Source organism: Symsagittifera roscoffensis, chromosome 7 (assembly GCF_963678635.1).
Source record: "Symsagittifera roscoffensis chromosome 7, txSymRosc1.1, whole genome shotgun sequence".
NCBI classification, from domain to species: Eukaryota; Metazoa; Xenacoelomorpha; order Acoela; family Convolutidae; genus Symsagittifera; species Symsagittifera roscoffensis.
In genome coordinates, this window is record NC_087068.1 from 14,940,983 (window position 1) to 14,966,572 (window position 25,590).

The window sequence follows — 25,590 nt, forward strand, 5'->3', positions numbered from 1 at the left end:
TCAGATTTTAATTTTTTATTTGACGCCAATAGTTACCAAATTACCTTCATCTGTATTTAAGGTTATGGGTATCATTCAACCATTATTCAGCATTTTATAGACTTTGGCAAAATGCATCCGACAATAAAAAAAAAGTCGTTTGCGAAAAAAAATGTTTTGCTATCTTCAATCACTTATGGAAAGTCGTTGATATAAAGGAAAAAATAAAAGCCTTATTACTGAGACTTGCGGCACACCGCATTTACTTCGTACTATCAACAAATCCTTATAACTATATCTATGTTGGAGTCGATTGTCTAGACAAGGCATTTTAAAATCAAAGAATTTAACCCGAAATCCATTTTTTTTTTCAATTTAGCCAAAAGAATTCTAGGATTTTTGTTTGAGGGATAATCCCTTTTTTAAATTTTTTAAAGTGTTCTAAAGGAAAAAAACTAAAATAAAATATGATTCGTTATCTTAGTACGACAGAAGATAAACTCGGCAAAAAACATTTATTGAAATAAAAAGTCGGGGAAAAACTAAACTTGTTCTTAGTGACTTTATTGCACCACCTTCTGCTGGATTTTCAGGCAAGCTTAAACATTTATTTGTCTGATTTTATACAACCACTGACAAATTTTCATGGCCATAATTCTTGCAAGCACGGAAAACTGCATTCATTTTAATGCTTCGACAAAGGTTAGAAAAAAACGGCATCATAACTTGGCCAGTTGCATCGGAAAAGTAGTTGTAATTGTACGATTATCTGTAAATCCACACTCGCTGTTAAGATGTTGGAAAAGCCAAACACAGAGATGAAGCGGACTTTCTCGTCACATTCGATGCAACACAAACTTAGCATTGTAGCTAGTCAACCAAAAAATGAGACCAAATAGGCATAGTCAAGAAAAAATCTCACCCAAATCTAAATTTATAAATGTAATTTTCAAATGATCATCCTAATGATGAAAACTTGTCGGAGAACCCACCTACTACCTTTAAACTAGAACTCAGGCAAAACTTAATAGGCCGTGAGTACGCAAAAGAAACTCGGGTAAAAGCCTGTTCTGCCGTGAGAGAATAGCCTAAACAAATTTTGAAGCCATAAAAACTTTTAAAATCCTAACTCAAAACACTAAAGATTGAAAACCATTTAGCTGCACCAAAACAAAATGCGAGCTCAGAGAACTAAGCGGACAAGAGCATAGAGATACAAGAAAGTCCGAAAAAAAAAATCCCGAGTCCAAAAACCAGAGAATTCACTGTTTCGGTTATACAAATTGAAAGAAGAAATCATAGAAAGAGTCTACGTTCTATGATTTGATAATGCTTGCTTATCGCAAATCATAGAAGTTATACTCGCTTAAAAAAATTATGAGATCAAAATTGAAACAATACTCTTTTCGAGAAACATGGAAGCGATATTTCAAAAATTTCGATGTGCCATTACCTTAAATCCTTTCATAAATAATCTCAAATGTATCTATAATGAAGACGCTACACATACAGTAAATTGTGTTGTAAGAAACCAATTACCTAAACTAAATTTACGCTGCTCAGAGAAAATACAAAAACTTTCAGAACGAGAGAAATATAACAAGTGTATCAGATAAAACAGCTACGAACAACTAAATGTGACACTTTAAAACGATGAACTCTGAAATTACAGAGCAAAAAAATATCGAAAGTATTCTTTGATTTTATCTCACTTGAGCCTTATTAAACCACAGTCTATTGTCTAAAAAATTTATCGTTTCAGGAAAAAGCTGGAAAGCAATTGAACCAATATAAAAAGTATGCAGACTAAAAAAATTATCGGAAAGCGCATTCAAGAAAACTAAGCATTTATTCATGATCTCAAGTAGCGTCTTCAACAACGATATGCTAAATACAGCATGCCATTCGAGAAGTATCGACAAAAATTTCGAACAAAATAAAATTGCGAAGTGTCGGAGAGTTTGAAGCTTTAAAAACTTTTAGACAGATTTAATCAATAGCAATCGATACGACCGAAAGTTGAAAAAGGGAATTAAGCCGGCAGAATTAAAGCCGACACACAATTAGCTGAAAGCTAACCGAGAATTTCTGGCAGAGCTAAGAGAAACTCGAATAACAAGGTCTTTTTATGTAACGCCTACATAGCAAGCACGCACGAGCACAGTATAGATGGCACAGAGATTATTTACGAGATGTGAAAAAAATTTATGGTGTAAAATTTCGCCAGCTATAAAAAAAGATCTCATTGTATCGATTAAATTAACTCCTCAGTCTGATTGGAATGAGCACTCGCACTTACTTGCTTTGAAACAAACTGTTTAGCTTATATAACTACTTTTTACACTCTATTCTACATATAAGACGGAATCACAAAATCGATAGAAATCTGTACCAGAAAACAATTGAGTTGATTTAAATGAAAGTGGCACTAAACTATTCAGAAACATTATAAAATACACAAATTTCATTTGGTGGTGATTTGAAACGGAGTCGTGCAACGAGCTTGCCTATGGGCGCTTAAAGCTAAAATCAAAAGACAGTCATACATACTTATTGTAAAAACCCGTAACATCCCATTGTACCGTACCATAAAATGTTTCCACAAAATCTTTTTGAAACAAAGTCCTTTAATTTATTTAGTTATATCAATTTATTTTGACTTGAATGAATTATTCTTCTGCTGAAACGTTACGATCAGCTGAAACGTTACGAAAAACCTGCTGAAACGTTACGATCAGCAAACTCGTTACGCTAACTCCTATACAAGAACATTTTCGTAATCTAAGTCTCGTCAACTTAAATCAAAGGGTCTGTATCTTCTGCCATGCCACCTTCTAGCACAGCCGCGTGTTCGGCTAGAGTGCCCCCTGAATTCACGCCCGGCCTGCCGCCCCCTCGACCCCTTTCTAGTCTTGCTCGTCTCGCTTCGGCCACAATCTCGGCGGTTTTCGTGTGGTCCTCGTCGTATACAATTGCACAAACAAAGAAGGCGGCGGCTCCTAAACACCAGAGGAATTGATGAAACGAAAATCACAATCGAATGTATTGGACGAAGTGATTGGGTTAGATTAAGGTAGACCTGATTAATTCATTTATCATAACTTCTTTCTCGCAAAAACGCATCATTTTTTATATTCAAACTTTCATCATGGGCTAAGTTACGTCGATCATACTTTTTTAAACCTAAATAATGATATTTTTAAGGAAATGCCTTTAACATGGAGTTCATTTCAGAGGAATCCGACATGTTGCATATGCTTACCTATGACACACGCGATGGGACAAGTGAGCACGCCCAGTTGCAGTCCTTTGAACTGGTTGTAGTGGGAACTGTTGCCATAAGTGACGTCAGCTAATAGTCCCACGAAGAAGGGACTGTATGCATCTCCAAACAGGTGGGTGACACCCATGGAGATACCTGAAAAAAAAAACGAATTGAAATTGAAAACATTTAACTATAAATGGAAAGAACATCCAACGAGCTGTTCAGCTCGCTGTTGAAGCTGTCGTGTTAAAACTATATTACTTTGGGGATCCCTGTGCTAAATAAAATTGTTAAATATTGAGGAAACAATCTATTATGGAGCTTATTTGAAATTTAAAAAAAACACAAAAAGCACAGATCATGGTCAGGGGCGGATTTAGGGGGGGTGGGGCGGACGCAACCCCCCCCCCCCCTTAGTGATTCGACCCCCCTCCCGACCCAAAGGGTACCCCCTTTGGTACTTTTTAAGAAATCCATTTTTGGCCGACCGACCCTAAAATTTTTCTAAGGGCGCCTTTGGCGCCAATATGCGCTAACTTTGAGGGGAGCTTGCGCCAAAAAAAAAAACGCGATTTTTTGGTCAAAATTTTCCAAAAAATGCCCAAAAACCACTTTTTTGACCTGCTTATTTTTTTAAAAAATTTGCCTGCGGCGCAGAAAATTCGGCAAAAACAGCGTCTTTTTAGTGCTTTAGTGCTTCATGGTGGTACACGAATCCACAATCTAACTTTCGACCGAAAAACTGAAGACATGAGCCGGGTCAAATGGACGTCGCAAATTATATTAGGAGTGATATTATTCATCTATTTAACCATTTTCCTTTGACGTTGATTTTCTATGCGTTCCTCCTGTTTTTTACTAACAATAATAGTACATGAAATAAACACGAAATATTTTTTTACAGCCTTTTGAAGGAATTGACTACTGAATTCAGACAAGGAACTAATGTCTTCTTGTCACCCCAAAACCAAGTTTTGCGTTGCCGGTTGAGGTTGCCTAAAGGCGAATTCAGACACCACTCAATTATCAGTTTTGCTTTTCCATGATTTTTCATCCAAATTAGACCTTTTCTGACACTCATATTTCTAATCACAAACAATTCTGAATAGTAAAATCGAAAGAAAAAAATTACACTTCAACCTTTTAACATGATCTAAAACTCTGATTTGTATGTTGCTCAAAATCTGTCTGCCAGCAAATCAAGCCACGCTAACAACTAAAATCAACTTCTAGACAATAATCGGCGTTTTAGGCATTTTCACACTATGTGATAGATGTTGATGTCTAGTACTCAAAATCAAAAAGATTTCACTAGCAAGTAGTTGTTCCTTGTTATGGGGAATTCAATTAGGGACTAATTTGAACACAATATATTAAAAATTGTGATAAAAGACGCGAGATATATAATAAACACTATATTCAAAATTGTGATAAATGACGCGGGATATAAATTTATATGTAAAAAGACGGGGGAACCCAACAACGCTTTTGATTTCAAAAATTGAACGATTAAAATAATTTTGACTTCAAAGGTTTTTTCGAACTAAAACGGTCAAATCTGCAAAACTAATGGGTTTCCGATCTTCGTGAACGAAACCATAATATGGCCGACAGCATAAAACCGCACTTTCTATATTTAAAAAAAATTGAAAGAATTTCTATTACAAAAGCAACAAATCTCATTCAAATGGGATTGATAAACCAGCGTAATTAATTTTTTAATATCAGACTCTTTTCTCTTAATTTAATTGTAAGTTCAATGACAAAATTGAGCTATAATAGTAGATTGAGAGGCCACATATGCATCCGCTGGTAGTAATGTGACAATACCCCAACAAAGGGTCAACAAATTCAAAATTTTAAGTATTCAAATGAAAATTAACACTTTCGAAAAATAGATAAAAGTCATATCTAAGAAAGAAAAAGGCGTTAAGCAGTCGCCATGGGAGTCCCGACAAAAATCCTCAGAATACCTTGAAAGCACCTCGTCATAGTGTTGAGTATTTCGAACATGGAAATTATTTTAGATCGTAAGCTTTTAGATAATTTTGAAAAAGCATAAAATACGGCTATCTCAGAAACTAAAATGATTTGAGCAGTCAAACTTGGAGGCACTGTTGAGTGAAGAGTTTCAAATTTTGAATAACTTTTGAAGGCAAGTTTTCCAATCCCTGACAGTACCTCGACAGCATCTAAATTTTTTCAAAGTTTCTGAAAAAATCAAAAAAATTTCAAATCTCGGAACATCAATGTCAAAGATTTGAGCAGTCACATTTAGGTGCAAGATTTGCAGCGACTGAGAGTACACTGACAGCACCTCACGCTATTCAGTTGAGTTTTTATATATCTGTTATTTAAAAAAATTAAAAACGTCGTATCTCGGAAACTAAAAAGATTTGTGCAGTCATATTTTAAGGCAAGATTTGGAACCCCCTGGAGTAATCTGACAGCACCTAATTACAGGGTCCAGAATTTCAACTTTCGTCATGTTTTAAAATAAATTCACTTAATTTTTTTTTGAAAAAACCGTAAAAAAAACGTCATAGCTCGGAAACTAAAAGCATTTGAGCAGTCATATTTGAAGGCGCAATTTGTAAACCCTGAGAGTAACCTCACAATACCCAACTGCAGGGTTGACTATTTTAACACAGAAGTGAAGCTGCATTTTGCAAACAAGCGACAAAAAGTAGCTCCAAAAAGTCAAACACTAAAAACTGAAAAAGCAAAAATCTCTGCTAGGCTCCGGCGTCTGCTCTATGGTCACTACACAGTTTTTAAATAGCCACAAAAAAACAATCAAAACAAACTTAGGGTCCAGTCCCAGCTGGAGGTAACTGTTTGTTAAAAAAAACTTGAAAAATTTTAGAAAAACTTAGAAAAAACGTAAAAGACCGCATATCTCAGTAACTAAAATGATTTGAGCAGTCAAATTTGGAGGCAAGATCTGCAACCGCTGAGAGTACCCAGAAAGCATCCCACTGTAGAGTTGAGAATTTCAAAAAACGTTTTTGAAGGCAAAATTTAAAACCGCTGAGAGTACCTCGACATCACCTGACAAAAGGGTTAGCAATTTCAAACTTTGTAGAATTTTCTATAAAATAAGCGTAGCAAAAATAATATTGGAAAAATTCACGCACCTAGATCTTTCCATTGAACCCATCGTCTCCAATTTAGCAGAATGGTTTTAGAGAAAATCAAAAGTTTCCAAAAAATAGTCAAAATTTCAAAATTGGACAATTTTTATTTCTATAACTTTTTTCTACTAAAAAAAAAGCGCTGCCGTTTTCATTTATGCATGAAAATTCCTAACACCGTTTCTTGCGACTGAAATTTTGATCTCAGATTTCTTTTTCGGTACGGTAGATTTCAAGAAAAAAATATATTTTCGAAGAAACTATCAACGGTTCAAAACTTGAGCATTTTCTAAGGTCATAATTATTCTCTAAATAAACATCGCGTAGCAGCTTCTGCCGTTGAGATTCGAATAACAATTTTTTTTTGAAGTCTGGTGATTTCAGATTTGGCAGGGTAACTTTTGAGAAAATGAAAAAAAAAAATGCGTCAAAAAAACGCCCACTGCAAGTTTCGAATGCCGTCTGAACGGTTAAAAAAAGACTTGCAAAATATACTGCACACAAAGGAGTAGACAGTCTTTCCATCGGTTTAACAACCAGTTTTGTGAAAACCATGGTGCCACCAAAAGTAGCACCAATATTAGCGACTTGGGTTAGAAAAAAAAGTTGACTTCGTATTAAGACACTACGTTTCGCTTGTGTAAATAATGACTGTGCCAAGAAAAGAGAAGGCCAGCAAACTAAGATAAAACACAACATCACAAATTTCTCCTGAACAAAAATAAGTAATCATTCACTTCGTCCATTTAGACTTAATCACGCATATCGATTTTCAATAAACAAAAAATATTAAACTATTTTTAATGCAGCATTTTTCAAGATGATACCACTACACCTTAATTCAATAACGACAAAAATCAAATATAAAAATTTTAATTTTTTTTTGCTGATTGAGTTCGAAAAAAATTGCAGAAAAAAAAACAAAACAAAAACGAAACGCAATAAACTAAACAATATCTATATCTTTAAAAAACCAAGCTCCATTTTTTGTAGTTTTACTCTTGTTATTAGACAGCAGAACTTGTACAAAAAACAAAGCAGACAGACAGTTGTAAAAAAAGTCATTGAACGCAAGGAAACAGAAAAAAATTGACTTGTTGAAACTGTTTGATAAAATTAGCCCAAATTGAGAATACTGGATCAAAAGGTATATTTTTATTCCGCTGGTATTTAGAAAAAAAAATCTTCTTTCAAAACCAAGTAATTCACGTTTTTCCTGGCCTTTATTTTTGCTGTTCGATAGTGGAGTTTGCCTTCCTTTTAACAAAGGAAATGAACTGAACTTTAAACGAAATCATAGTCAAACCGCAAAATTTCATGATGATAAAGATGGTCACCTGACTTATCCACTAAACCATAGCTACTTGGGCTAAACTACTTGCACACAAAATTGACACATGCTAGCTGCATTTCGCAATCACTGCTATTGGGAGCTCTAAAGTGCAACAACGGGCTTTGAAAAATAAAACAATTTACACTATACGGGATCAAAGCCAAGACTCAAGGTTTAGACTAATGTTTTCACAACTGCTACCTAGCGACTAGATGTCTCTAGCGGCTAGATGTCTAAAAAGTAAACTCAAAATATAGCAAAAGTTTGCGCGTGTAAACAAAAAATTGACGTGTGAACAAAAAATTGCTAATTGGAAAAAAGCAGATTTTTTATATCGCTGTAAAATCAATTTTTTTTTAGAATACGTTCAATTCGATTTTTCCGTGAGCTCAGTTTAACCTAACTTGCTGCGGATGTACACTTAGATATTGCACTAACTACTAAACCACAGCTCACAGCAGTAACTAAATATATCTTGCATAACGCTTGCTCATCGCAAGCTTAAAGAATATATTGCAAGAAGCCAATTAATATTTCAGCAGAACAAAATCTACCCAATCTAAATCAGGGGAAATTTGGTTTTCATTAACTACTTAAAATAAAAATGAACACACTTGAATAATATATATTTAGGAATGTTTATCGGAGGTAAAGCGTTCAGTGTCTCTCTCACGTAATTTAGATGTCGCCGATTCAAAAATCATCGTGATGTATGCTCTTAATATCTAAGCACTGATATAGAACAAAAACTCCTGCATTTTACAATCATTTCCATGTAAACAGCAAGGCAGCACTAATTTTTTTCCCTTTACCTCTAGGACAATTAATCTACCTGATTGAAATTAACAAGAACTGACCGGATGCAAGTGCTCTTCTATTCGGCACAACACAGTCGATCAAAATCTTCGGAACAAGCGCCCAGTTCAAACACAGTGCGATTTCGCCCAATATCACAAACGGCCAAATAGCAGCTGGACAATATTCCACGATAACAGCGACCATGAAGACCAGAGGACCTGCTGCTATCAGTCCATACGCAGCAACAAGTGGTTCTGCATTTGACCTCCTTCTTAGATATATTTTGGCGGCAAACGCTCCTAAGGCTACTCCTATCACACCACACGCACACGTGACTGCACCGAAGCCGAATGATATGACTGTGTTGCTCGGGTTCTGGCCTAGAAAGAAAGTTCATGTTGATTGAAAGTAACTGTTATCAATCATTTTGCCCATTAGTCATGTATATCGACCTTACAATGACAAAAAAAAACATGAAATTATGTCGAACGCCGCGTTTTTAAAGGAAAAAATTAGGCTGAAAGTTCAAATTACGTTATTCTTCAAATGAAAAAAACACAAAATACACTGAACAAAATATATTCATTGCGTGCCTATTTTTTCCGTTATGAATAATCACAGTCTTGCATTAACCACAGTTTGTTTTTTTAAATGCACTTTTGAAAAGCATAATTTTTACAGGAGAATATTTTTTACCGAATGTGAACTGTTAAAAAAAGCATTCACTAACCAATTTGCATGAAAAATATTCATTCCTCTGGTTCATCGAGAGCAGTCAACCACAAGAATAGCAATTCAACCCAAAAAAATTTTCAATAATTTCGAATTTAAGTTTTTACGAAGTTGCCTCTGGTATTCAAGTTATACTGACATTAAAATCCGCCCTTGAATGTGAAAGAAGAAAAGTTGATCAACTTTTTTCCTTTCCCATTAACGGGCGGATTTAAATGTGAGTACAACTTGAATATTAGAGGTAACTTCGAAGACACTCACCTTGTGCTAGATATGCATCTTCTAAGAATACCGGAGCCCAAAATGAGAGACAACCCAACACATATGTAACTGAAGTGTAAGCCACAGTAACAGCTACTGCAGTTTTATTCTTGAACAAGTACATCACATCGTCTTTGAGCGAAGTCTCCACTTTTATTTCCAGCCCGTTATCATTCGAAGCCTCCCGGGCACCCCTCGCTGGTTCCGGAACGAAAAACGCCGCCAAGATAACTGCGATTACGCCTAGAGTGGGAGTGACCCGTAAAGACCATTGCCAGGCACTGTCATGGTCGGCACCGGCATCCTTCGCAATTGAAGTTGTGAGTGACCCAAGAATGTAACCGAAGCCGGCTCCAAATGGAGCAGCGAATGAGAATACAGATAGAGCGACCATTCTTTCTGACTCGGAAAATAAGTCGCCTGAAATATATAACAAGAAATTTTCAAAAAAAAAGATGAAATTGTTCAAAGGAATTTAGTTTGAGTTTACTTTAATTCCTAAATATTGATAATTTTCATTCAAATAAAGATAGGTAATAATGTGTCAACAGCAACTAATTTTGGTGCAACGAATTTCAACTTAACCTTGGAATACAACTGCCGAAGTTTCGGGAAATTCCAATATCGAGTTTTTTAAATGCTCGCTCCTCAAGAACCTCCTAACAGATTTTTCTCCCGATTCACAAAACAATCGAAGAATTTCACCTGCGGTATATTGGCCCATTTTAAGACAAGTTTCTCAAAGAAAAAGAATCACAGATGAAAACTGACCAATCAGAGCTGGCGATACTGTGATATAGCTTGACTCTCCAACTCCCACTAGTCCCCTCAACATGAGGAATAGCCAGAAGTGATGCGGCCCCACAAATGAGCCCATCAGAGTGAAGAAAGACCAGGCGAGGATGCCCCCTATGAGGATGTACTTGCGGGTGAACCTGTCCCCCAGGTAACCAAACAGGGGTGCACAGCACATGTAGACTAGAATGAACACTGTCTGGATTAGTCCCCCCTGAGTGTCGTTGATTTTGAAATAGTCCTGAATGTCAGAAAGTACTCCTGCTATCGTGTACCTGAACAGGCATCCAATCAAATGAAAAACAAGCTAAATGCTCTTAATATGAAGCAGAAGAATAAATTTATCAAAGTAATGTTTCTATATTTTAAAAGGATACGCAACGAGATCAGCTACAAGCTTCAAGGCTACCTTACTTAAGAAACTTTGAAAAACGAAGCAAAAACTGGGATGAGCAACGAGTGATCCGAGCGAGGCTCGAAACTATGTTTTTCGCGAGACAAACAGACGCGGAACCATTATGCGATGATGCATTCGAAATAATCTAATCAATATATCAAACAACTATAAACTGAAAATAAGGATAGCCGGTTACTAAACAAGCAGCACAATGTTCCGACAATAATCTTAAAATACAAAAAAAAAATGTTTTTTATTCTTTCAAATTAGTATAGCTTTTTTTAACAAGGTGCGATAAAAGGATCTGAACGAGAAACAACTTCAAACACTTGATTATCAAACAACTTCATTACTAGAATAAAACTAAATGGAAACTTGTGGCAAATTTTAGAGCATTGACCACGCTCAAACTTGTCGTAAGAGTCACTGCTGGTCCCATAAAAAATTACACTATTTTGAATCAAAAGCTGAAATCAAAATATTAGTACAAAGAGGCGAAGCCGAGCTTCGAGCCACTTGCGATACAATACAAAACAGCCACTAAATCGAAAAAAAAAATCAGAAATGCCGAAATCTATCAAAACTAATGAAAAAAGTATTAAAAACCCACATCAAGACAATAAAGGTAAAAATAAAATCAGAAGAAAACTTACCAAGCTGTAATCAAGCCAAAAATACCTGAGAGGAAACCTTTAAGCCGAAAAAATTCTGAAAAAAGACAATCTAATAAAAAATTTTATCCCCCATTCCGCTCAATACGCACAAGCACACAAAAAATTTTTTGCATATCAAACGACAAAATATGAGGCCAATATACTGATAAAAAAATAGGCCGGAACTTATTAAACCGAGAAGAAAAAAGGAACAAAAAAAGGAAAAAGAAGAAATTTAAAAAAAAGACTTAAAAACTGATAACAAGCTTTTAAAGTCGCATCCCCTTCATTATACACGCGTACAACTTTTTATTGCTTTTTATAGGACGCAATATAAGCCCAATGAGTCAAAAAATATAGTTCGCAATTTATTCAACCGAGAAAAAAGAAAAAAAACAATGAGAATGAAAAAAAATTCAAAAATCAAATATCCAAGAACTCAAAAAACTGAACAAAAATCTGCAAAAGCTAATGAACTATTTTATTTGCACCAAAAAGAGTGCTATAAGTACAGCCTATCGTAAAATCAAAAACAAAAAATTTTGTTACTTTAAATGCGAAAAAAAATTTCTAAAATTTTTTGTGTTTATTTTTTTCATTTTATTAAAAGAGTCAAGAACAGTCTTATTTCCACAATTTGATTTAAAGAACTCAATCACTACCAAATAATACCAAAGAAAATTCATTAGGAAAGGAAACATTAGGAAAGGAAACCGACATAATTAAAGCCGACCGATCTCAGTGCCGAAAATGTACCAAAAATATTAGAAACCTACCAAAACTAATTTGCTAATCTTTAACATAACAACAAAATGCCGCGTCGTAACTGCATGGAGCTTATAAAAAATACCACGTTAAGCATCGATGCACTTTTTACTATTGATACCATTGGAAACAAGGTACCACTAGAGCTGAGTCCTGAGCCTAAAGTTATTTACGGGGAAGTCTACTACCCGATTGCAATACCCTTGCTTATCGCAAGGGTAACAAAATAGTAGCAGATGAGGGGTCTCTGAGCACAAAAAGATGCAATTTACATTAAACTTCATTTTGTGAAGATAGTTTAACAGTACCACTTTGAATTTGAAAGAGGATTAGAACAGACTAGAAATTGTCATTTCAAACGCAAATTCAACATAGCACTAATAAAAAACTTTCCAAAAATGGAATTTTAAGTAAATTGCATCTCTTAATAGCTAGAGATCACCTCGTCTGCCACTATAAAAGTAATTATGATTTAAGCTTTCGATTCAATATAGTGTACTTTATTATGGGAGCATAAAGACTCTTACAATTTTCAGTTTGTTCTATGCTTAAAAACTTGCAACAAGGTTCCATCTAGCTGTAAATATTCTTTAACAAAATGATTCATCTAAATTGGAGACATTTAGTCCCAAAATAAGTTGAACAGTCAAGTCGAAACGCAGAAAAATTAAGTATGTAATTGAAACATCCATGAGTTTAAATGGGTACTCCTCGCAAAGATGTACATCAAAGAGAAAATAGATTCGTATTATCGTCAGAACGAAAAAAAAAATCAAGTCTTTTCTCACGAAAATAATGGGTCGTTTTTGTAGACAAGAAACAGTAATATGTCTGCGATCGAATCCTGAAAAAACTCTTGCCTTTCGGGGATGAGATTATTTACGCTAATTATACAAATTGCATTCTATTACTCAATTAACTTTTCAGCCAATCAAATGCTTACAAGCAAACAAGGAAAAAACGTTATTCATCTTGAAACAAGTGGAGATCTTGAAAGTGGAGATTCGACCCCGTGAGCAAAGTTATTTACGGGAAAAAAATCTAGTACCCGATTGAAATACCCTTGCTTATCGCAAAGGTAGTAAATAAAACCACATCTGAAATTTCCTAAAGGTACAGAAACACCTTGATTAAAAATAAATTAGAAAAGTAAACAATAAGACTTAAAATTTAAAACTTTTGCAGCGGTGGATTCCACCCTACGACCGCAAGATTTAGAGTCCCTTGTCCTCGCAACTGCGCCACAAGGCCTTAACAATTACAAACAATAGTCACCAATAAAGCAGCTATATATGCTAGTAAATTGACAATGCAAAGCAGCAAAAGTGGCACCAAATACAAAGACATAATTTGGCCATCGAGTACCAAGCAAAAATATGTAAAAATTATGCATTTCAAAAAATTGCGAGATATACTGAAATGAAAAATTTTTGAAATCGAGTTTTTATGACTGTACTATTGAAACAAATAGCTTTTTTCGGTTCATTGCACCACATGTGTTAAATAATTACTATTCTAATTGCAAAGCACCTGCTTTGAAACTGCCAATGCAGCTATTTTCAAAAATGCCACCAAAAATAGCACTATTATATGCGACTTAGATTGGAGAAAAAGAATAGTCGTTCTATTACACTATGCTAGCTAATGTAAAGATGTAGACCCACTATCACTTCACTAGCTTTAGACCAGCTGTTTGACTAAAGCTGTTAACTGTTAATAGTGCAAGTTGGGTAGAAGTGAACATCTTAAAAGTGAAGATTCGATCCCGTGAGCAAAGTTATTTAAGGGGAAAAAATCTAGTCCCCGATTGAAATACCCTTGCTTATCGCAAGGGTAGTAAGAAAATCAAACCTGAAATTTCCTAAAGGTGCAGAAACACCTTATTTAAAATTTTGCAGAGAAACAACCTGCATATCCAACAGGAGCAATTGCGCATAAGATTTTGCTATAATCTCTGATAAAATTGACAAAATCAAAAAAATGAAAGCAAAATTTTCAATCAATTTTCATATACGAAAACCAATTTCCTGGACCTCGTGCCACACCTCTTCGTAAAAGAAATCGTCCAGTCAAAATTGTAAAAAAAAAATCTGCAAATATATGATTTTTTTCAAAAACTTCGACATTAAAACAATCGATATGCAATCGAATTGAGTCGATTAAAAGAAAATTGCTTGACCATAAAACACAGAAACAGATTTAAATTAAAACTAATTCGACGCACTGATAGATCTAGAAAAAATAAATCAGAAACAAGCATCTGAAAAAAAAGAGATCTAAAAATGATTTCTTTTAATTTCAAAAAAATTAATGATTCTAACAGATAACTTTGGATTAAAAATAAGGTAACATTTTTCAGCCACTGGAAAATACTTTAAAAATCTAGCAAAACAAGTTAAAGAAACAAAACACCCGTCAAGCTAAACAGACAAAATAGGGACGCAATCAATAAAGCCAAAAATATCAACCTATATCCGAAACTTCTTTATACACAAAATGAAATGAGAAAAAAAACAATCAGCCTCGAAAATTAAGAATTTTGCAGCGGCGGATTTGATCCTACGACCGCAAGATTAAGAGTCCCTTGTCCTCGCAACTGCGCCAAGACGCCTTAACAATTAAACAACAGAGGCCTTAACAATTACAAAAAATTGTCACCAATAAAGCAGCTATTTATGCTAGTAAATTACCAATATTCATTGCAGCAAAAACGGCACCAAATACAAATAGACGTAATTTTGCCATCAAGCATCAAGCCAAATTATGTTAAAAATATAAATTTCAAAAAATTGCGAGATATACTGAAATTTCTGAAATCCAAATACAAAGACATAATTTGGCCATCGAGTATCAAGAAAAAATTTATTAAAAAAAATGCATTTCAAAAAATTGCGAGATATACTGAAATGAAAAATTTCTGAAATCGAGTTTTTATGACTGTACTATCGAAACAAATAGCTTTTTTCGGTTAATTGCACCACATGTGTTGAATAATTACTATTCTAATTGCAAAGCACCTGCTTTGAAACTGCCAATGCAGCTATTTTCAAAAATGCCACCAAAAATAGCACTAATAAATGCGACTTAGATTGGAGAAAAAGAATAGTCGTTCTATTACACTATGCTAGCTAATGTAAAGATGTAGACCCACTATCTTTTCACTAGCTTTAGACCAGCTGTTCGACTAAAGCTTTTAACTGTTAATAGTGCAAGTTGGGTAGAAGTGAACATCTTGAAAGTGGAGATTCGATCCCGTGAGCAAAGTTATTTACGGGGAAAAATCTAGTTCCCGAGTGAAATGCTCTTGCTTATCGCAAAGGGAGTAAGAAAACCAAACCTGAAATTTCCTAAAGGTACAGAAACACCTTGTTTAAAAATTTGCAGAGAAACAACCTGCATACCCAACAGGAGCAATTGCGCATAAGATGTTGCTATAATCTCTGATTTTAATGACAAAAGCAAAAAAATGAAAGCTAAATTTGCAATCAATTTTCATATAAGAAAACCAATTTCCTGGACCTCATGCCAGACTAGCCACATCTCTTCGTAAAAAAATCGTCCAGTCAAAATTGCAAAAAAAAATTGGAAAAGTATGATTTTTTCAAAAATTTCGACATTAAAACAATACGATATGCAATCGAATTGAGTCGATTAAAAAGACAGTTGCTTGACCATAAAACACAGAAACAGATTTGAATTAAAACTAATTCGACGCACTGACAGATCTAGAAAAACTAAATCAGAAACAAGCATCTGAAAAAAAGATCTCTCAAAAAGATTTCTTGTAATTTCAAAAAATTAATGATTCTAACAGATAAATTTGGATTAAAAATAAGGTAATAAAGAGCTAAATTCAGCCACTGGAAAATACTTTAAAAATCTACCAAAACAAGTTAAAGAAACAAAACACCCGGCAAGCTAAACAGACAAAAATAGGGACACAATCAATAAAGCCAAAAAAATCAACCTATATCCGAAACTTCTTTATACAAAAAATGAAATGAGAAAAGAAAAACAATCAGCCTTGAAAATTAAAAATTTTGCAGCGGCGGATTCGATCCTACAACCGCAAGATTTAGAGTCCCTTGTCCTCGCAACTGCGCCAAGAGGCCTTAACAATTACAAACAATAGTCACCAATAAAGCAACTATTTATGCTAGTAAATTGCCAATTTTCAGCAAAAACGGCACCAAATACAAATAGACATAATTTCGCCATCAAGCATCAAGCCAAATTATGTTAAAAAAATATGCATTTCAAAAAATTGCGAGATATACTGAAATAAAAAATTTCTGAAATCGAGATTTTATGATTGTACTATTAAAACAAATAGCTTTTTTCGGTTCATTGCACCAATTGTGTTAACTAATTACTATTCTAATGTCAAAGCACATACTTTGAAACTGCCAATGCAGCTATTTTCAAAAGTTCCACCAAAAATAGCACTAATATTTGCGACTCAGATTGGAGAAAAAGAATAGTCGTTCTATTACACAACGCTAGCTAATGAAAAGGCGTAGACCCACTATCACTTCACTAGCTCTTGACCAGCTGTTCGACTAAAGCTGTTAATTGTTAACGGTGCAAATTGGGTAGAAGTGAAGATCTTGAAAGTGGAGATTCGATCCCCTGAGTAAAGTTATTTACGGGAAAAAATCTAGTACCCGATTGAAATACCCTTGTTTATCGCAAAGGTAGTAAATAAAACCAAATCCCATACATTTTCATAATACATGTTTTTATCATACACGAATTATGATCAGTATTATTTAAAAAATTTCGAGATCTACAAAAAACGTTTAAATTTTTCTACTGCTTTCATGTCTTTACATTTCATTCATTCATGCCGACGAATCAATAAAACTGTTTTTTTTTCTGAACCCAAAGTGTAACAAAGTGAAACAAAATAACTAAGTTGTTTAAGATAAAACTTGTGTTGGAGCATGAACAATCAATTCAAACCCAAATGAAATTGAGGTTGCTCTGGCTAAATAAGTTTGTCGTGAGAATGTCAGGTTGAAATCACCACAGGTTATCCGAGATAATTAAATTGATGAGGATTGAACAGACGGTTAGATATTACCGCTTAAACAAATGGAAACCCAAGTGCGACAACTAAGTTAAAGAGCTTCTTCAATCGAGATAAGCAATATATCGACAATATTCAAAATGTTATTGTTCATATCTTTTTATCATCACGCTGCTGGGGTCGTCTTCCATTTTTAACCAGGCTTCTATACTGCATATTATTAATAATGGAAACTCATGACAAAATGTAAATTCTTCCAATTCTTAAACATGTTTTTAGTGACATATTGTTCATTAGAAGTACGGAAATGAAAAAACTATGTCAAAAACAATACATCACGTTAGAGCGCTTTCAAGTTTCAGATTTTTTTTTATTTTGGTACCTTTTGCATACGTGTAACCCAATTAGTTAAAATGGATCAAATGGTAAACCGTTTGTTCCGCTGGAAAATTAGAAACCGATTTCGAAACATTGTATTTGAAATTTTCTCGCGCCATTTGCATTTTCGTAATTGGAGATCGTAATTTGCCTTCCTTTTGGCAGATGACTTTGAATTGAATTGAAAAGGAAACAAAAAACCGCGCAAATACCAAGTTTAAGCATGATCAATTTTTTTCCTGAACAAAACCAACAAAATCACAAGGCCCAAATAAATTGTTTTCACTCTGTTCATTAACACTTAATGAAAAATTAGAGCATTTTAAGACCAAATCCCTTACATTTTCATAATACATGTTTTTATCATACACGAATTATGATCAGTATTATTTAAAAAATTTCGAGATCTACAAAAAACGTTTAAATTTTGTAGATTTTTAAACGTTTGCATTTAAATATGTCGTGAAATTCTGTTGAGCCCCTGTTTAAGAACTACATGCATTTGTTTTGGTTATTTTTCAAAAAAAATAATAATATAGGCGTTTGAACTACTTTCATCGACTCTAAACACACCCCTTCTTCACGTTCAGTATTGCGAAAACCAGCCGATACTGCATTAGTTGTAACAATGATTAGCACACCGCCTATCACATCTGAAGTCTTACCTGTCTGTGTAATTGAGGAAGTTGATACTGGTGAAAATCAAATGTGCAAAAATGGCCCTGCGACGCGTGATCACTTTTCCCTTGACTGAAACTGACAGCTGGTGCTGTTCATTGCCATTATGCTCAGCCTCTTCTTCGTTCGATCTTACTAACGACATACTTCAAGTAATACTCAAATAGAAACCGAGGTAATACTAACAACTTGTAGTCAATAATCGATCAAGCAACGATGATGTATGAATATTCAGGAAATCAAGAAACTAGGTCGCTCTTTATTTGGTCAAAATATTCGTTAATAATGGATGTAACTGACAATTCAGCAGTTATAAAATAGTTCAACAAACAAGGAATTACATATTACAGAAGATTTGATTGTGAAGTTAAGTTGTGATGTTATAAAACTTAATGAAGAACATTTGCAATTGGTGGTTTACAAATACAATACACCGAAGAAGGTCATTTGACAGCTAATCTACATTAAAATGAGGCCATTTCATGGCGCATTGTGTTTGATTCTCTGATTGACCTCAAGTCTTTGTGAAGGTAACCTGCTCTGTCATCAGAACAGAAAGCAGCACTTTAGATCATCTAATCTGAAACAAAACAGTTATTACAATTTTTTCTGCAAACTAATCGCTGGTATTCAGATCATGCTGAGGATGCAGGTGCGTCGAGGGGTAGTGTCAAAAATCAAGCAAAGAAAACTCGAATTGAAAATGAGCAGAGTATGTAGGGCATCTAGAATTAGCTCCATTTTCATTGAAGTTCATATCATTACGAGCCTGTTTCAAAGTACTAGCAAAATCTGACGTACAATTGAATATGATAAGACAAATGAAATCATCTGATATTAAACAAAAATAACCAATAAACAAGAAAAGCGTCAATGAACTTAAGGAAACTGAAAAAAAAATGATTCTGATTTTTCAAAACTCGGGTTTTCTCAGAAAAATATCAAGATACATCTTTTTGATTTTCAAAACATAGCCAAGAGAAAGTTGGAAAAGATTCATTGAACGCAAAAAGCTGACTTGTTCCTTTAAAAGAAATTCAAATTTCGAAGTTCAAAGCAAAAAATATATGGCCTTAAAGATCTTCAAATTTCAAGAACAATTCATGGCTCCTATTTTTCAAATAAAAATTAATTCTTGAGAAAAATGGATCATTAGGTAAAGTTTTTAATCCAGTAGAAAGCTGAAAAACATCTTCCAAACTAGAAGCCGATCACGTTTTTCATGACCTTTAAACTATTGCTGTTCGATAGCGTAGTTTGCATTCCTTGTAACTTAAAAAGACTTTTTCTAAAAAAAAAAAATCATCAAGACCTAAGCTATTTTCATCGAATCTTAAAAACAACAAATTTGCCTGCTTCAAAAAGCAATATTATGATGCACGTTTTAAACGAACGAGAAACACTAAAGGAAAAATCATATGTATTCCAACCACTGGTAGTGGCGAGAAATATTATCTCCGCGTGTGCTTAGTTTTTCCAACATCCGGTATCATAGCTAATAATCAGAATCGTCCTAAATCGATCGACATTCCACTATCGAAAAAACTTTTCTGAGTTGAAAAAAAAAAACGGTTTGAAACACTAGTTTTTGAAGCTTCATTTTACGCCATTGAAAAATCAAAAAAGTCGAATATGACTATGCTCGTATTGTTATCCTCTTTTTTTCTCAATATACTAAGCAGAATAAAGTGCCAACAGAAAGTTGGAAAAATGTCAAGGAAAACAAGGATAGAAATGTAAAAATTTTTTTAATTTCAAATTTCAAACACAAAAATAAAAAGCCTCAAAGTTCCAGTACAAATTTAGAGTGAAAGTTTCGAGATGAAATCAACCCAATTTGGTGCAAGTAAATGATCGAGTAAATTTTATAGCATTGGGATATCTAAGAATTAAAAAATATTTCCGAAACTCGCCTGTTGCGCGACATTTGCAATTTCGTTAATTGGGCAACGCAGTTTCCCTTTCTTTCAGCAAATGATTTGAATTGAACTAAAAAAGAAGTCTAAACTCAAACAGCAAACAATCATATTTGGAGCGAACAAATTATACAAAAGAAAAATCCTGAAAGAAAAATCAACATAACCTAGATAAGTGTCACCACTACGTTCATTGACATAAAAGAAAAACTGAATACAGCATAAATTAAAAAAAATCGAACAGAACGGGCATTTTAAATGTAAAAATGCTCAACATCTGTCAGTTGGTTGACAAAAGTACAGATTTGGAGATGACCACCAATGAAAAACACTTGCACTTGCAACTACAATGAAAGTTTTTTACAGCACAAGAAAAATCAGTGATGTGGCAACTAAGCCAACAAACTTTGAGCTGAAACCAATGATACGAAAAAAGCGTTTTTAAATTGTTTTTAAATAAAAATTTTCATCTGACAACTTGAAAACAACTGAGAAAATAGAATTTAATTACGATAAATAGACTTTAGATAACTTGCACTAGTTAAGCTACTGGTTAATAACTACACAACTCCAGAGTAACTAAACTAGACAACTTCATATTCATCGAACGAAAGCACTTAATTTAGTTGTTCATTCAATGCAGCAAAAAAGGAGCTGGAAAACTAAAACGATAGCCAACAGCATTCAACAATGAATTGAACTAAACCACACTTAACTTTCAGGTTTTTCTATTTTTAGGGTTTGAAAGATCCCTTGCGAATTCATTTTGACATTATTTTCAATCAATAACGTTTAATTTGAAATTAACTTTTAACTAAGATTACTACTTAGAACTTTATGCGAACGCATAATCTGTTTTTGCGGACCATCAAAGCTGCAGAATCAATTCAACTTAAATAGAGTTTTTGAAGACTAGTTTGAATACGAGTGTTTGAGAACGTGATCGCTAGAATACAAGTCTCATTGCGATGGGCAAAATGAAGATGAGCAAAATGTATAAAGAAGTGAGCACCACGTTAACTAACTGAGTAACTGACTACGACTATACTCTACTGCATATTGCATCACAGTACCACCAGTGAATGACACTTAAAGTTTCGAAGCCTTGGCTGAGTGGGTAAAGTCCGCGGCTCTTAACACAAGAGTTGAGGGTTCGAATCTTGTTTCGGTTCCGAACGGATTGTCCCGTATGTCACCAACCCTATAAGTGAGTAGGGTCGCGGGGAAATAAAAGAACCTCAAGAAACTCAATTTGCTGGTAAGTGATAACTAAGCATTAATTTTCATGAGTTGCACACTTGAGAAATCTAAATTAGTGGCGGTACAATAAAACAAACCTCTACCTACACAATATTAACCCACTCCAAGGATAAGTTTAAGAAAACAGATCATTTCTCGAACTTAAAAGGAGGGTGCTAAATAGTGCAATTAAACCACCTCAGCGTTTTCGACAGAAAGCCCATTTAGTCATTAACTGGTTCAGCGATTTCGTAATAATTATTTTCAAAATATTCAAATATGGAGAGAGAAAGACAGAATTACATCATTTTATCATCATTGATAAGCATTATAAAATAGGAGCAATGAATAGGCACATAAAAAGAAGCCTTTTCTTGTTTATCTACTTTCGATCTTAAAACACAAGTATTTAAATAGAATTCATTTCTTTCTAAGCGTCACTTGACATTGCTGTTTGCTTCAAAAAATGGGCATGGCAGGGCAGTCAGTTGTAGTTGCTGTGTTTCTTCATATTTCGAGGGGCGTGACCAAGGGTTCGTTGTGTTTTACTTTGATCTCGATGTAAGCTTCTTCGAATTGCGTCAGAATTTCATTCATCATCCTGTAAACATTTAAATTATCGCGGTCTGCAAAACTGAGTAACTGCCAAATGCAGTCTTATCTTTGTGTTTGGGCAGATTAGAGTAACTTAGACGGAAGCAAAATGTCTTTGAAAACCAACGAGAGAAAATGAAAAATGATTCAACCATAAAAACTAGCCATGAACATAGCCAACAGAAAGCCAATGAACGCAGCAAATGAACATTTTTTTTTTTCGAATTTCAAAGAAAAAATTGGAGGCCCGAAAGCTCTTTGAACTTCTAAATCTTTTTATGATTGACACTTTTTTAATGAAATTTACCCACTTTGAAAAAACTGGATCAATAGCTAAAATTTATATTAAATTCCATTTTCGAAATTAGAAGTCGATCAAGTTTTTCGTTACCTTTACACTTTTGCTGTTCGATATTGAAATTTGCTTTCCTTTTAACAAATGAAATGAACTGAGCTAGGAAATCAAAAGATAAACCACGAAAAAGTAAAATTGAGCCTGACAAACTCAAACTTTCCAGAAAAAACTTTAAAAAGCATCGCGACCTATATAAAGCTAAGTCTGAACTATATAAGCCGATAATAAACGGTACGAGATAATATAAATTCAATTACAAAAAAACTGAAAAAACAGTAACCAGGCCAAAAACCACGAACACAAAAAAACTGAAAAAACAGTAACTAGGCCGAAAACCACGAACACAAAAAAAACTTTAAAAAAACGGTAACAAGGCCGAAAACCACGAACAAAAAAATTGAAAAACATTAACCCTAGAAACCGTCTACACCTATTAAATACCTAAATAACGACCAGGCACTACGACCAGGAGATTTTGGACCCTGTCCTCGCATCTGCGCTTCGAGCCCTTGGCAATTTGCTAACAATAGCCACAAATAAAGCAGCTACATAAGCAATCATTTAGAATATAACAAACTAACTTTGCACGTAAAAAATTGGAAAGCATAAGCCAAATTATGTATAAAAATATGCATTTCAAAAATAATGCGAGATATATGGAGCCTTATTTTTGAATTTTTGTACTGTTGTTTAAAACAAATAACTTTTTATGGTTCCTTAGGAAGAAAAATGAGTCAACTGTGTTAACTTATTACTAATCGGATATCAAAGAACTGGATCAATAGATTTTTACTTTGCTGGGAAATCTGAAAATTAAATTCCACTTCCGAAACTAAAACTCGATCACGTTTTCTGGGACGTTTGCACTTTTCCTTTTCGATTTGCCTTTCTTTTAACGAAAGAGTTGAACTGAACTTGAAAAGAAAACAAAGCCAAACCCTTAAAAACTAAAATTGAGTTTGAATAACTTTTAATTATTTTCCTGAAAAAAAAAAGAAAAAATCATCGCGACTATATAAGAGTCTGATGTATGTTTATATACTCTTTACAAAAAGTTGTCAATCAAGCCAAAACACGGTTTTCGTTAAAAACTGAAACAAAGCCAACGGATGGTTGGAAAAGTGTGGAAGAAAACCGAAAAAAAAACTTTCCACTTAATTTGAACATTCTTTAATTTTCAAATTTTGGAGAGAAATATAAATCACGTTAAAGCTCTTTTGAATTTCTACGGTCAGTTATGATTTGAATTTTTTCCATAAAACCTAACCAATTTAGAGACAACTGTGTCTATTTTACTATTTCGCTGAGAAATCAGAAAATTCCTTTCAGTAATTAATTACGCTTTCGAAACAAAGTAATTTTTTGGGCCATTTACACTTTTGTTATTGGAGACCGCTTTTTGCCTTGCTTTTATCAAATGAGTTTGAATAGAACTTGAGAACAAATCAAAAGACGAACCGCGAAAAATCAGACTTGAACGTGCACAATTTTCAAGACTTTTTCTGTAAAAAAAAACGAACAAAAAAAACACCAGACCTTAATAAGTAATAAAACCTAAATAAGTAATACACTAAATAACCGCGAAACATTTTGAACCAACTCACAGCACTTCCTGTGGATTGACATGTGGCAACATCTGGAAGTTAGCATCTGACGATAGAGCCATTTTGGGTAAGCTGCCTGCCCCTCCACTACTTCCACTTGACCCCCCATCCGGAGAGTATCTGTGGGGGGAGTGAGACTTGTTGTGCTCGTGGGCCATAGCCTGCAGTTTGGACTGGTAAGCAGTGCCTCTGTCCACTAGCTCGGACACATTTCCAGACCTCTGGTCAACTGCCATCACGTCAATGATCTGAAACAGCGAATCGTTTTAAATGTGAAAGATGATTGGAGCTGGGATAACTGTGACTCGATACTCAATTCCATTTTTAAAACAAGTTGATATAGCTACTCGAGAATTTGAAACGGATTGCAGTCTTCTTTTAATTCTTATGGCTATAAGTAGGTTTAAAATAGTACATTTTATCAGGGACACAGATTAACATCATAAAATCATTTCAAACGGCTAAATTGATTTTCCGAGCACTCCCAAAAAAAACAATATAATGACCCTATTTAGTCAAAATTTTCTGATCAACCGTACAATTCCCTCCCCACCCCCGCCAAATAGATTTAGGGGGAGAAAATATAGATTTTCCATGAACTAACTTTGAGAATAGCCTAGAATTATTCAAAATTAACCGTTTTACTGAAAAAAAAATTGGATTAAAACATTAATCTAAGCAATTAACAGTATACAAATGCGATCCCGCATGCAAAAAAATTTGAATCAATTTTATTTGCTCGATTGCATGAAATGCATATTTTATACATAATCAATTTTCAGATTTAATAGATTTAATGCATGCTTGGGGAGTACATTCTACGGTAGGTCACTAAGAGGGGGGGGGGGGGGGGGGGATTGTACGGTTGATCAAAAATTTTGCTAGTCAAACAACTTTTTGAAGAAAAAAAAACAGGCAAAAGAACTTTTTTGGGCATTTTTGGAATGTTGTTTCGACCAAAAAAACGCACATCCCCTCATGACGTGCGCTACCCTTCAAATTAGCTGTCGCTTCGCCTCGAAACTAGAATACAAATAATTTGGTCAGTCAGCAGAAAATTCTTGTCGTTAATGAGGTCAAATTCCTGCCCCATCCTAAATCCGCCTCTGAATGTTATATTACCCTCGATCTACCAGATGCCATTCTGACATATCAAATATATGGCATTTCAGATTTCAGAAAGCTCAAACAAAATTACCTTTTCCTGTTATTTTCTGGCAAAAGTGACCTTCAGACTTACCTGTGTCTGTGTATCATCTATAATCTTCGTGTACACTGCTCTTTCATCAGCATCTTTACTCGAGTCCAGAGTGCCATTTGGCACCGACCGGCCCCCTCCCAGGGTTCCATTGGGGGTGCCTCCCCCCGGCAACAGGGGCGCGTCTGAGTCGGCCATGCTCAGATACGACTGGCTTTTGTTCAGTTTCGGACAACACGCTCCCATTGTGTACTGAGCCGGATCGAATAGTTTGGATTTCAAAATTGAATTAGGTCATATATAAACGTTTCTGAAAAGCAATGTAAATCATTTATGAGATTTTTCTGAAAATAACTTAAATCATTTATGACTCGAATCGCCGAAAGCAAAAAACATTTAAGGTGCCTAAAATGTCATCAATTTTATTTTTCGTTAAATAATTTTTCAAAGCTTTACTCCTTTGTCAGTATTTTTGTTTCGTTTGTAT

General features: G+C 34.4%; 4 protein-coding genes across 7 annotated transcripts in view; all 4 read right to left on the reverse strand.

Annotated features, from left to right (window-relative positions):
* LOC134851455 (DDB1- and CUL4-associated factor 5-like) overlaps positions 1-25,590 on the reverse strand; it is a 333,286-nt gene that overhangs the window by 175,529 nt on the left and 132,167 nt on the right. The gene's annotated exons all lie outside the window — the stretch shown is intronic.
* The window catches only part of LOC134851453 (uncharacterized), a 326,278-nt gene that overhangs the window by 168,516 nt on the left and 132,172 nt on the right, over positions 1-25,590 (reverse strand). The gene's annotated exons all lie outside the window — the stretch shown is intronic.
* Positions 2,222-18,773, reverse strand: LOC134851610 (protein spinster homolog 1-like). The gene is made up of 6 exons (XM_063867765.1): positions 18,185-18,773; positions 10,274-10,572; positions 9,503-9,922; positions 8,569-8,889; positions 3,242-3,397; positions 2,222-2,978 (listed from the first exon to the last, which is right to left on the reverse strand). Exons 1-6 carry the CDS (start codon positions 18,340-18,342, stop codon positions 2,776-2,778), a joined length of 1,557 nt encoding a protein of 518 aa, XP_063723835.1. The 5' UTR covers positions 18,343-18,773; the 3' UTR covers positions 2,222-2,775.
* On the reverse strand, positions 20,603-25,417 carry LOC134851085 (uncharacterized). The gene is made up of 3 exons (XM_063867008.1): positions 25,146-25,417; positions 23,906-24,153; positions 20,603-21,953 (listed from the first exon to the last, which is right to left on the reverse strand). Exons 1-3 carry the CDS (start codon positions 25,347-25,349, stop codon positions 21,860-21,862), a joined length of 546 nt encoding a protein of 181 aa, XP_063723078.1. The 5' UTR covers positions 25,350-25,417; the 3' UTR covers positions 20,603-21,859.

Bases quoted from the DNA above. Each gene is read 5' to 3' on its own strand.
- LOC134851610 (XM_063867765.1), bottom strand. From the start codon at position 18,342: ATGTCGTTAGTAAGATCGAACGAAGAAGAGGCTGAGCATAATGGCAAT. The intron at 8,890-9,502 runs GTGAGTGTCTTC...CTTTCTTTCTAG, and splicing joins AGATGCATATCTAGCACAAG to GCCAGAACCCGAGCAACACA. The intron at 2,979-3,241 runs GTAAGCATATGC...TCTGGTGTTTAG, and splicing joins TCCCATCGCGTGTGTCATAG to GAGCCGCCGCCTTCTTTGTT.
- LOC134851085 (XM_063867008.1), bottom strand. From the start codon at position 25,349: ATGGGAGCGTGTTGTCCGAAACTGAACAAAAGCCAGTCGTATCTGAGC. The intron at 24,154-25,145 runs GTAAGTCTGAAG...TCGCTGTTTCAG, and splicing joins TAGATGATACACAGACACAG to ATCATTGACGTGATGGCAGT. The intron at 21,954-23,905 runs GTGAGTTGGTTC...AAATGTTTACAG, and splicing joins GTCAATCCACAGGAAGTGCT to GATGATGAATGAAATTCTGA.